General features: G+C 41.2%; 1 protein-coding gene across 3 annotated transcripts in view; it reads left to right on the top strand.

The window, feature by feature from the left end:
- The window catches only part of TMEM241 (transmembrane protein 241), a 47,789-nt gene that overhangs the window by 15,576 nt on the left and 18,836 nt on the right, over positions 1 to 13,377 (top strand). The window contains exons 5-11 of one of the 3 annotated variants that reach the window (XM_063130635.1): positions 2,727 to 2,804; positions 5,040 to 5,062; positions 7,034 to 7,085; positions 7,963 to 8,011; positions 8,527 to 8,572; positions 11,204 to 11,239; positions 12,326 to 12,360. In XM_063130635.1, the coding sequence (XP_062986705.1) occupies positions 2,727 to 2,804; positions 5,040 to 5,062; positions 7,034 to 7,085; positions 7,963 to 8,011; positions 8,527 to 8,572; positions 11,204 to 11,239; positions 12,326 to 12,360 (319 nt within the window). Of the gene's footprint in view, positions 1 to 2,726; positions 2,805 to 5,036; positions 5,063 to 7,033; positions 7,086 to 7,962; positions 8,012 to 8,526; positions 8,573 to 11,203; positions 11,240 to 12,325; positions 12,361 to 13,377 lie in introns of all 3 variants that reach the window. The other 2 variants (XM_063130634.1, XM_063130636.1) reach the window with 2 other exon arrangements.

The following is a 13,377-nucleotide window of genomic DNA, read 5'->3' as shown; positions in this document are numbered from 1 at the left end:
CGATTGAATAGATATTTCCAGGATCATCACCTGGCTGAGACACATTGGTGTTCTGGAGTTGGAGAGATGGGAAATTGGCTATGCTGGCTGGGGTCAACATACTGAGCTTTCTTTCATAAAGGAGAAAGCTACTAAAAAAATATCATCAAAGACAATAAACATCTGGTGAAGGTTAGCTGAGCTGAGCAATCCGGAGCCATTGTTGGCAGTAAAACACGTTTCTCTTGGCTCCAAGAAGAGCCAATAGCATAAGGGAGGGGAAGGGGTGTGTGTGTATGTGTGTGTTAACTTGGCTGCAGGAAAGGTAGAATGTAAATTCTGGTGTCAGCTTTCCTAGGATAGCATTTCTAGGGTTTCCTATTATTGTGCTCTAATTCAAGAGGCCTGTGTTAGATGATGGTTTCCTTTTAACTTTCTCACTCAGCTACAGAAAGAGCAACAAGCCCAACAATGGAGCTAAGAATTCTTCATTGCATTTTGATCCCAATGAAAAGCAGTCAACAGCTTGCTGTCTGCGTGCCTTGTTCAAATGTTTATTTAATAACATTTCGTACAAGTTCCTACATCTTTAAAAAGAATTGCATGTAGCTGCTGTGGTCAAATAGTTTGTTAATGCCTTTCTAGAAGTACCTTTTTAAGTTTAATTTTTAAACAGAAAAAATACAGGAGCAACAGATAAATTGTTTGTGCAAAAGAAAATATATAAAATCAAGGTATGGGGAAAAATCTTCAAAGAGATGTCCTGATATCTAATAAAATTATGCCACTAATTTACGCATTCGGTTTTATATAAAGCTGATTGTCAGAAATACTATCATTTCAATTTTGTTCACTGTTTCATTTTTGGAGGGCTGAAATGGGTCTAGTTAGCAGCAAATTATCTGCAGTACATCCTTCCCTCTATTTCCAGTGTTTAGGCTATGAGTGCCATTGCTTATGTAGTCAAAACGGCACTACCTACTCACAAGTACATACATTCTAAGGGTTTAAAGCTCCTAAACTGCCCAATGAGGACTGAGCAGAGACAATGACAATGGAATACTGATGGATGGGAGCGTGGGGAGAGATGGAAAATTGGGGAAGAGGCGGAATGGAATAGAGTGGTTGGAATCTTGAACAGGGAAAGCTGCACACTGCGATATTTTGTTACAACTGCCAGCTCTATGGTGCCACTTCATAGAATCATAGAATAGTAGAGTTGGAAGGGGCCTATAAGGCCAAGGAGTCCAATCCCCCTCTCGATGCAGGAATCCACCCTAAAGCATCCCTGACAGATGCTTGTCCAGCTCCTTCTTGAATGCCTCTAGTGTGGGAGAGCCCACAACCTCCCTAGGTAACTGGTTCCATTGTCGTACTGCTCTAACAGTCAGGAAGTTTTTCCTGATGTCCAGCCGGAATCTTGCTTCCTGTAACTTGAGCCCATTATTCTGTGTCCTGCACTCTGGGAGGATCAGGAAGAGATCTTGGCCCTTCTCTGTGTGACAACCTTTCAAGTATTTGAAGAGTGCTATCATGTCTCCCCTCAATCTCCTCTTCTCCAGGCTAAACATGCCCAGTTGTTTCAGTCTCTCTTCACAGGGCTTTGTTTCCAGACCCCTGATCATCCTGGTTGCCCTCCTCTGAACACGCTCCAGCTTGTCTGTATCCTTCTTGAAGTGTGGTGCCCAGAACTGGACGCAATACTCAAGATGAGGCCTAACCAGGGCCGAATAGAGAGGAACCAGTACCTCACATGATTTGGAAGCTTTACTTCTATTAATGCAGCCCAAAATAGCATTTGCTTTTTTTGCAGCCACATCACACTGTTGGCTTATATTCAGCTTGTGATCTACTTATATGTACATATTCTCCTAACTATTCCATGTTTCTCTTGCAGGGTTTTCTTTGTGCTATCAGGTCTAAATACTGTGATCTTTTCTACATGAGGCATTTATAGTGCGCTCACCATTCCCTACTCATGGCTGCTTACTGGTGGTTTTTTTTACACATTTTTGTCGCCTTCTGCAACAGAAGATGTACTTCTGTATCTAAAGAGCACTTTTGGCAAGATTTTTAGAACAAGGGAAATGTATTATTTCTGAAAGGGAAGAAAACGCTTTTTGCATTTGTTTATTTGTGCTATTCCACTATACCATAGTGCCACCTAGAGATTATGTAGTGGAAAAGCAGGAAAGGAAACCGTCTTTATGTAGGTCTTAGATCTCAAATTTTGTGACGAAAATGGAAGTAGATACAGCGGATTAATAGCCTCATGTAGAAAAGCTGAGTACTTGCCAAAGCATAAGTAGGTATACTGATAGCTGTACCTGTAAAAAGGTACTGCTGTTATCTACCAGAAAACATGAGAATTGGAAGTTGATTTCCCTGCTCGCTCTGTTGCCTTACGTTATCATTATTATCTTAAACTAAGTTTCAGTGGTAGGCACAAAAGGGGAAATAAGGCATGCAGTACATTTCATGCATGTGTAACTGCTGCAGACTTTGTTCACATGTAAGCAACTCCACTTATTTCTACCCATGGAGAAATAACACAGTTCTTCGCACTGTGTTCCATACCTTCAACTTTGTGACAGCCATTATTCATAAGGGAAATTGAGCCAAGATTTCTACAGGGTCATTAGAAAGGTTTTGGTTTTGGTACGGCCAAACAGAGAGATGCATAAGTGCGGAGCACCTTACAGAAACTGCCGTGCTAATCTTGTTGGTCACATTTTCTTCCCTGGCAGCCAATTCCTATCTTTCTTACCTTACACAATGCTGCAGAAGTTATAACGTATGGAATCGAGACATTTGTGCAGAAAGAGGTACGGCAAAACTATTTCCCTGTGATGTCAACAGCCTACAGGAGGGCTTTGTAAAGGGTTAAATTAGCTTATTATATTTTCCCAGCTGGGTTATATAATCTAGTTATTAACTTTAAAAAATGAAAAACAAATGATTTAATTCCATGGGAGGAATTAAATCATTTGTTAAATCATTAAATCAAAGAACTGTGTACTTTGGAGCACAACTTGGAGTATGTAAGGGATGCGGGGGGGGGGGGGAGAAAACTCTGTAATAAGTGCTGTCATTCTGAAGATCCCTAAAATGGTGAGTTTCATCAAATCAAATTCAAAGGGGGAGAAAAACACATTGTGTTGGATCCAGACCAAAGGTTATATCCAATGGTGTTGCTGCCTTAGCGGAAAGTGCTTCCTGATTTTTGTCAGTCCTCTTTACCTGGGTCTTGAATAATGCCTAATAATAATAATAATAATAATAATAATAATAATAATAATACCTATTTCTTCGATTCTAAGACACACTTTTTTCCTCATATAAACATCTCTGAAAATGGGGTGTGTCTTAGAACCGCGGGTGTGTCTTAGGTTTTTTTTCCTGTTGGTAGTACTGAAATTAGTGTGCGTCTTACAATTGATGGCATCTTACAATCGAAGAAATACGGTAATAATAATAAAAAATATATTTGTTACCCGCCTCTCCCTCTGGATCAAGGCGGGGTACAACACAAAATATTCCATTCTGCTCTGGAGGGTCTCCCAAATCTCAGGAACAGCTTCAGCGGATAGGAGGGGATCAGTGAAAACTGGGTGCCCCAGTGTATGCAAGTGAAAGCACTTTCTGCTAAGTCAAAGCCATCATTGGATACAACTCCAAGCTAGCTGCATTTAGTTCCCATTGAATTCCATGCAAAAACTTAGTCATGATTAATGTAAGCCCCATCTATTTCAATAGGACCTAAGTACAGCTATTTTGCTCTTGATCCACCCCATTCTTAATAAATAGGGCTGGATCATGCTCCCTTCTTCCCTAAGCATTGGGACTTCCAAGACAACTTTTTATCAAGTCACCAGGAGTAGACAACCTGAGACTTTTCAGATGTTTTGGACTACAGTGTCCATAATCCCTTGCGATTGTCCATGCTGGCTGGGATTGATGTGAGTTTATTTTATTTTATTTTATTTTATTTATTACATTTCTATACCGCCCAATAGCCGGAGCTCTCTGGGCGGTTCACAAAAATTAAAACCATTTAATTTTGTACTCCAAAACATCTGGAAGCCACCGGATTGCCTGCTCCAACTTTAAAGGAACGAGAACTGGTGTTTTTATAGTCATCCATTTATTTTCAGATATTTAGGTGGAGAAGAGAGCATGTGCAGGGTTTTTTTTTTTTTTTGCTTAGGTTCCTCCCGCAAAGCCACATATTTGCTAGGGTTACCACCATTTTTTCTGGCAAGGCTCCTAAGCTTTTAACGACTAAGTGCAGGCAGAAATATCGTTTGGTCAGGCATGAACATGCAGTGGTGAAAAATGCTTCAACACAGTTGAATTTCTGCCTGTCATTAATCTGTGGTACACATAGAAGCCCTCTCAGGATTTCTATTGGAAAAAAATACCAATTCGCTCCAAGACAGATGTGTGTGCTACAAGTATGGAACGCTCAAAGTGGTACTTGACTTGGAGCTGCTCGATCCATTAAAAGATTCCAGTGCTTCAGTTTCAGAAAGTGAGGGGACTTCTTGAATCATTACCCTGTCTTAAAACAGGAGAGTTGGCACTTAACGGCTGCCTGATGCAACTCATTGAGGGTAGTTGGGAGCATTGCTTGAGCACGTTTTATCCAAGTCCAAATATGTGGAGTATTTCAGCCCACGCTGATCTCTACCAGTTGTCTGGATTGGGTGCAGGTTGAGTGCTAGTTGTATGCGGGTGCACATTTGATTTCCACAATTAAACAGGGTTGTTCTCTTCTCCAAGGACACTCATTAAACACTTCAATACTTAACTAAGTAGCTAGTGTCTGGGTGTTCCCCGAAAGAAGCAAAGTAGGAATGCCATAATATCTTTCATTCTTGTCCAGGATGTGCTTTTTAGAAGTTGCCTTAGAAACTATGTCAGGTTGAGTTCCTTATTTCTACTATATTATAAGTCCCACTGAAAAAATGTTGGACAACTAGATGCATGTATGCATGCATGATACAATTTTCTGTCTATGATTATTCTTGATAACATTTTATTTCCTTTTTTAATAGCAGACCTCTGCTCTAAAAATCTGTAGGTAAGTTTCTCAATGTGTACTCAGTGTTATGAAATTTCACAGAGGTGCTAGCTTCCTGGTGAACTGAACATTTGGTTCCCTAGTCAGAACTGAGAGTTTGGTTCATCATGGACAAGGTATTAATGGTTAAATACAAAGAAGCTTTGAACGCCAGCATCAAGCTGCCTGGAAATTATGGATTGGATCCAGATCAGGTTAGTTGAACTTGGGTCCCATTGAAATCAATGAGACAAGTTAGTTGTGACTTCCCTTAAATCCTCTTGATTTCAATGGGAACTTAATGCAACTAACTTTGTCTGGATCTAACCCTATGTTACTCCGCAGGGTATCACCTGGGCATTGTCAGGTGAGTCCTGGGGGTTGTCTTGACAATGGCGCATTGGCAGGGTTGTCCCCATGTGAAAGAGCAAGCACGGGGGGTTGTATCAATGGGAGGGTGGAGGAGCCGCTCTGCCATGTCTTCCTGAGCTGGTGGGGAGCTCTGGCTTAGCTCCTCTGGTCGCCCCCCAACCCCATCGCTTTCCATGGAGGGCGATTGCTTTCTGAGCAGCCCTCCTCCCTACCTCATGCAGCTTGGGTTCCCCAAACGCGGAGGCATTCCAGTGGCCATTTGGCTCACTGGCCTACCTGCTCCTTCCTGTCCAGCTGACGGAGACCAATGATGGGTCCCCATTGGCTGGCCACGCCTCCGCTGCAACACCGGAGCAAGGCGACGGACACCGCCTTGCTCCATAGAAAAAAGTTGGGGTTAAGTTCCCGAGGTTTTAAATTCAGATCTTTGGCGAAAAGCCCTGGTTTGGATAAATGAAGTTTGAATAACAGAGATGATGATTGTTGTTGTTATACAAAATGCTTAGACAATTTTCTAGAGACCTTGACAAAAAGAAATTGTTCCCAGGCACAGAGAACTATAATAAGCCATGATATAAGCATGACTGAATAAAATACTTTGAAAATGAGAAACATTTTATTTACTCAGTGTATAAGGGAGCCCAAATTGATAACTTATTAATAAAACCTTTCAAAATTTAGTTGATGCTTGTGACATTTGCATTATATCTGTATGTTTTCCCCACTGCAACTAATAACAGCTTCAGGAAGTGATTTCATTGGGGAATTGATGTGAGAGAAAGGTTTAACTCTCTCCATATTGTCCCATGACCCTGATTCCCCCAACCTCCCATGGCTGCTTTTAGGAAAATAAAAATACATTATAAACATCAAGCTGCTTGGAAATAGTTGGATCCAGACTAAATTAGTTTAACTTAGGCTCACTTTGAAATTAGCAGGACTACCATAACATGCAGTTTGGCCCTAATATTCATGTGAAGAATGTACAATGCAATTCATGATTAAAAAAAAATGATTGGAGAAAATATGGCAGGTGGGGTCCCTTGTATCGCATTCTTAGGGTCACAGAAGTGGCCTTCCCTGCTCCATGCTGACTGAAGGTCAGAGATGGGGAACCACCAGCCCATGTGTTGGATGTGGCCCATAGAACTTCCCCAACTGGCCTGCAAAGTCTCCACTCCTATGCCCAGCCCCACACCCGCAGCAATTAGGCTTCATAAAAAGCCTTCCACTGATACCTTTAGAAGTTCCATAAAGATGGAGTCGCTACTGAAAAGGCCCTGTCTTGTATTAGTAGTAAAAAATAATAAACATAAATAAAGCCAATGTGGTGTAGTAAGGTAGAGTGTCAGACTAGGACCAGGAAGACCCAGGTTGAAATTGTCACTGAGCCATGAAACTCTCTAGATGACCTGGTCCAGGACTGACCCTACCCTACAGGGTTGTTGCGATAATAAAAAGTGGTAAGAAATATGTTTCCTAAGATCCTTGGAGGAAGGGTGTGATAAAAATATTGATGATGATGATGATGATGATGATGAATAAGAAATACTAATGCAAAATTCATCTGAGAATATGTAGCAATGAATTGTTGTGATGCAGCATTTTTCTTTAACGCAGAGTGCTGATGCTACTGGTAGCAACAGGGTGCCTTCCCATATATGACCCACAGGTAGGTTGGTGGTTTTCAGAACAACTTCTGAACTTGCTGTGAATGGCCCAACCCATTGGCATGTCATGCCTTGGAATCACTGCTTGGTGAACTTCACCGTATGCTGTGTTAGAGGACAGGTTAACATTTTCCCTTGATCATTATTGATTACTGCTGGGGGCAGGGGAAACAAAGGGCACCACTGAGGAGCAGAAACAAAATCCACAGAGGAGGGCACCACAGCAGGTGCTAGGAAACATTGTCTTCTTCAATATGAGTCTGCCTGCTCTTCTGTTGAGTCTCTCCTTTACATTCCATCACTATTTGGTTGGGATGTGGCAGAGGGCTTTCTCTGTGCCACACCTAGGCTTTGGAGCTCCCTCTCTAGGGAGACCTCTCTCACCCTGTTTGCCTTCCCATCACTGTGCAAAACCCTTTGGACCAGATCCACCTTGGCTCAGAGCGAGATTCAGATGTCCGAATTATTCGGACATCCGAATTATTCGGACACCCAAAGCAGTGTGCTGCCCTAGAAATAACCCACCATGGAGAGGAGAAACATCTCACAGACAACACGCTAACCCATCATGGTCTGGTCTAGAAAATAAATCATCCTGGCTTAGCATATTGTGTGAACTCAGGCCATGTCTGAATACTGTAATTAACTTATACAATTAAGGTTGTTTATGCATAAACAGAAATATATACATCTGTCTTTATTTTATTGTTGTTTTTATTGCTGCTACATGAAAGGAAAGGTGCACCATCAAAAGTCTAATAAAGTCAAATTGATATAGTGTTGGCCCTTTCGCATAGATTTTTTTCACTACAACAAAGGTTGAAGCCAGTTGTAAAAGGAACTATTTATCTCTCTGTACTTTGATGTCTTATTTTTCAGTTTGATACAGATGGCTATTTTTGGGCTGTCGTACATTTGCTATGTGTTGGTAAGTTAAATCAGATTACATTTAAATTAAGCTTTCGGGCGTATGTGCTTCTCTTCATTTTCAGAGGGTTTTGGACTGAGGTTTCCAATTTTCTGGCTTTTGTCCCACAGTACAATAGCCAGCAAATTGCATAAGCAGAGTCTGTTTGTATTGCTTTCACTTGGAACAGAAGCTTTATTATGTGTTGTTTCCAAAGTTATATGAATGAATCCGACTTTGCATTGAATAGTATGACACCATGAAAATGGAAGGGTAAACAATGTAGGCAGATCAAAGCTCTAAAATGATTTTAAACAGATCAGAGCATTAAAGAGTGAGAACAAAACCAGGAAAGGAAGTTTTGATCTCTATCAGGAGAAATAAATAAATACACACGTAGAAAACGCAACACAAGCCAAAATAGTTTATATGCTGCAGAAGATTTAGATTTTTGAATTGTTCCCCAGCTACAGCACAGTAGGACTTCCTGACCAGAATGATGAATGATACTTGTTTTCATGTCATTTATTTCACAGGCAGTTACAAAGTATTTCACAAGTTGTGGAAACCTAATTCTCTAAGGTGATTTATTTTTCTTGTATTTTGGGTGTTGGGGGGCTATATAAAGGAAAAGGAATAAAAGTATCTCAGGGAAAAGGTGTATACTGTAATTAAAGAATGGTCCAATATGCATTAAGGACAAATGGTTTGACCCCCCCCCCTTCCAGTTCAGCTATTCTATGATTCTATGCTTTAATGGGCCTGTTTAGACCATATGCTAAGACATAGCTAGGCCACTAATCCTATTGTAGCAAATGGTTTTATGGCAAATACTGAGTGTGATTAAACTGTGGTTATGTAGCCACCATGATTAGGAATGGTTCACACGACATGCTAAGTCATGGTTCATAACCATGTGAACCATTATGGCAAAGCCATAATGTTTAGCTCAAAATACTTAACCACCATAGTTTAGTGTGTCATCTGAACAGGGTCAATGTGGATTCCTTCATTGACCAGGGGATTGGACTTGATGGCCTTATAAGGCTCTTCCAACTCAACTATTCTATGATTCTATGAACGGAGAACCATAAACCGAACTGTAGAGCTCCCTGCAATCATCAGAACACTGATTATAGCCTTCCTCCCTTTCTTTTTTTTTCTTTTTTAAGTTCAGCAGTTGGCTTTAGTTAAGAATTCACAGAAGGGATAAATTAGCCAGGTAGGCTTATAGCAAAAGGAACTAAAAATACAAGTAAGAATATGAAGTTGGAATAGTGAGGAGTAGAAATCTCCCCTCCTCCCCTTTATACATACATTCACACAGTTACTTATATTGTGGTATATTTTACTTATAAGCTATGTTGGGAGTTAATCTTGGCTGAAAGCAAGGTATGAAGATTGGATTGGATCCAGACTAAGCTACTTATGGTTTACTTGTCACACTGATTTCAATGGGACTAAAATGTGACTACCTTAGTTTAGTCACCCATAGATTGATTTCTTCACATACAAAAGTTGGTTTCTGCAGCTTTAATGCTCCTCATCTCCAGCCGTCAATTAAAAAGACAGAATTTTGTCAAGAAGAAGATATAACAAGACCTCCTGCAGTCAGATTTTGGCTTCCTTAACAACATCTGGGACTGTTTAACTTGGGGCGGGGGCAATGCAATTAAGGGGAGACCTGGTAGAGGTGGATAGGGAGCCAATACTAGAACTCATGGTGGGAGATTCAGGATAGATAAAAGGAAGTACTTTACACCGGGCATAATTCATCTGTGGAATTTGCTGCCATATTATGTAGTGATGGCCACCAATATGAATGGCTTTAAAAAGAGGGTTAGACAAATTCATGGAGGACAAAGCTGTTAGTGACTACTAGCCATGATGGCTATATGCTAACTCAAGGTCATGTTCCTTGCTGGGGAATATGAGTGGGAGGCTGTAATTCCATTCATGTCTTATTTGTGGTTTTCTCATAGGCAGCTGGTTGGCCACTGTGGGAACAGAATGCTGGATTAGATGGACCCTTGGCCTGATCCAGCATGGCTGTTTTAGGTTCTTAACATAAGCTGCAGTTTAAAACCCAGTAACTTCTTCCTTATCACAAAGCTTAGCAGCAGTGGAACAGTTGTGGGAAAATTTAGAATAACAACATGCTCATATAGAATCTGGAATAGAATCTAGAAAGGTTTCAGATGTGAGATCAGTAAGGACAAGAAAGTGTAATTGCCATTGTGAGAGCTGTGCATGACTGCCCCAGTGTGAATGAAACACTTATGGGAATATTGCTCCGTTTTAGTATTCTGCATATTTTAATTCAACACGACTTAAAGTTCTCTCTCTCTCACTCACACACACACACACACACACACACACACACACACACACACATATAGCCCTGGGTTGTCATGATAACTTGTGGTTAACTCTATAAAACATTAACTAGAGTAGAAACAGTATGTGCATGAAGTGATTACTATGGTAGTGTTGGGTAAAACAATATGAAAATGTGTTCTTGAGCCATTTCAATAATCACTTAGTCTAGTAGCGTGCAGTGAATTGTAATGACCCATCATGAACAAGCCCAAACCAGTGGAAGTAGTAATTTTAGAGGTAGTCTGTGTCCCACAGGTAATTGCATTGTTGCCTGAACTTTTTAATGAAGTGTGGATGCCTCATGTACAGCAATGTTTCGAGGGAGGCAGAAAATAGCCTCCCAAAACACTGGCAACAGACTATATCTCTTTCTGCCCGGATCACTTTCTAATAAGAAGAATCATAGAATAGTAGAGTTGGAAGGGGCCAATAAGGCCATCAAGTCCGGCCCCCTGCTCAGTGCACCATATCCTTTTGTTTATTTTTAGTACCAGACTGTTATGCCTGGGAAGGCTTGATTTGTAGTTTTCAGGAATCAAAACAGCTGTTCCAGAAGCCTATTTCAATGGCAGTGCAGAAACTGTTGTTTGGGTGGTGCTAAACTAGTTGTGCTGAAGTCTTGGATCGCCAATATATAGTCAGGCATAAATGAATCTGAAACATTGGACTTTTGCCTGAATCAGGATAAAGAAAGCTTATCTCAAATAACAAAGTAATGTTAGCCTTGTATAACTGTTTTGTGTATGTTTTTAATGGAATTTGTGAGCGTAATTTTTGATAGAAACTGTTGTTAAACACCTCCCCTTCCTGAAATAACTTATTTTCCCCCCTTAGTGTCTCTGAGCAACAGTATATAAACTATGCATTCAGGTAAAATGTACATTCTCTCTTTTTATATTGTTGTGCACTCCACACTTATCCAAGTGGTGAAAAATTCTGGGGCAAGCATCTTATGGGTTTGGTTTCCTTTGGCTGAACACTTCTGGTGTGTGTACTATTTATACACAAATAGAATGTAAGTAGAGGCAAGCAGCATGTGCATTCCTACCAGACAACAAATCTATTGTCCCACATCATACTTCCAAGGAAGACTCCCATCAGCTCAAGGTGCTTCCAGTCTCCAGCTAACTGTTGGCTCACTTGGGGGCTATCTACGTGTGGGGAAAGCCCCACAGCGGCTGTGGATCTGCACCTGGTCTGTTAGACGATGCAGGTGCAGGTTCTCAGCCACTGCGGGGCTTCCCCACGATGCTGTATTTTGAAAAAGTCAGGGATTTACCCTGACTTTTTCAAAGGGAGTGATGTTGACATGGTACTTTCACCATATAACATTGCTCTATGGGCCAATCGAGGGCCAACCCGTGGGCGGAGCCTTGTGGAAGGTGACCAGGGATTGGTAGCCTTCTACCAGGAAGAGGGCAGGGGTGGCTCCAGGACCTGGATGGCCTTCCAGAAACCCCACGCTTCCTCCTTGGTGTTGGGATTACCTGACGCTGCCACAGGGGAGGGAAAGAACGGGGTTGAGGAGGGAGGCAGCACCAACCCGGCTTCATGAAGACAGCCCCTTGCTCTGTTTCTCAGTCTCTCTCTCTCTCTCTCTCTCTCTCTCTTTAAAGTCTTCTTTTGTTCCTACACACACACACACACCTACCTGCCCCACACTCAGTTGGAAGGAACAAGACTTGTCATCTTCCCTGAACTCGCGATGGTTTTCCCCATTCCAAACTTTCTGAGATCTCTGCATCAAGAAACCACCTTCTAACAAATAACTCCAGTAAAGAGTCATCAATGGGCCAAATCTCAGGCTCTCATCAGCCAGTGCCTCAAGGGTGCTTCCAGACAGAGGACCCAAATATTCAAACTAGAACTGTACGTTTGGTAGACAGCATCGTCTGTGACATTGTTGTCTAGCTTCAGGAATTAAGACGAATCATGTGCTGTCTCTTTTATTTTTAGTGTGCTGATGTTGGCTTTTGCATCCCACCCAACAGGTAAAAAGAAAAGAAAAGATAGTTTGTAAATGATGGATTTCTTTAGAGAGATGGTGTTATTTTCTTATATATGTTGTTTAGGAGTAGTATCTGCTACATACATGCACCCCAAACTGTCAGTGTATAGTTATGTTCAGACTCACACTTTCCCTCAACTGCTGGTTCTCCCCAGTAAATATCCCCCTTCCATTAATTTGGCTTTCCCCCTGAGAATAAAAAGTTGCAAGAGAGATCAAACTTGCCCCCCTCCTACCTGCAAAACCTTCCCAAGTCCCCCACTCTCCACCCTCATTCTCTGTTATCTCGGAAAACATGCAATGGAACCAGACCTTTCCTAAGATTTTGTATACTCTAGCCTTGGGACATCTTAAAACATAGGCAAAGGTATCTTTTGGGGGGTGGGGGTGGATGGGACAGTGTTTCAAACCACATGGGATGTGATTATTCTTCAGGAGCACAAATTTATTTGATTATTACAAGGTATAAAAACTTAGTACAACAAATGCTGTTGAAATGGACTTCTTTGCTGCAATTTATTCTTAAACATATCCATGAGCCGGCCTTTGAAAATAGCTGAAATCTCTCTGACCTCTCCCTTTCTGAAGCCTGAAATGGCATCCTCTGCTCTTAAATTGTTTGCTTCTTTTCCTTTTTTTCATTTTCCTTTCCTTTTTCTTTCTTTCTTGTACCACATTTCAGATTTATGAAGGGAAATAGCTAATAACTGCAAGTATTTTCTGTAGTATTTACAGGGACACAGGAGTGTCCCTGTAGTTATAGTCCTTGAGTAGATTTAGCATTCCACCATTATAAAGCCGCAATTGGGGGTGAGTGGGTCATTCTAGCGTTCATAAAATGGAAAATGTTTCACCAATCTTTCTGAAACTCAGACCTGCCAGAAAGAAATACTGGTTTTACATACCCTGAAGATTTCAAGAAGATTGGTGGAAGATTGAGGGAAGGATATATAGTGTGGAATGAAAAGAAGTAACAAGTTCAGTGGAAACAAATCAATCC

This window comes from Elgaria multicarinata, chromosome 7, assembly GCF_023053635.1.
Source record: "Elgaria multicarinata webbii isolate HBS135686 ecotype San Diego chromosome 7, rElgMul1.1.pri, whole genome shotgun sequence".
Taxonomy (NCBI): domain Eukaryota; kingdom Metazoa; phylum Chordata; class Lepidosauria; order Squamata; family Anguidae; genus Elgaria; species Elgaria multicarinata.
Note: the sequence above shows the minus strand (reverse complement) of the source record. Positions and strands in the feature narration are given on the sequence as shown.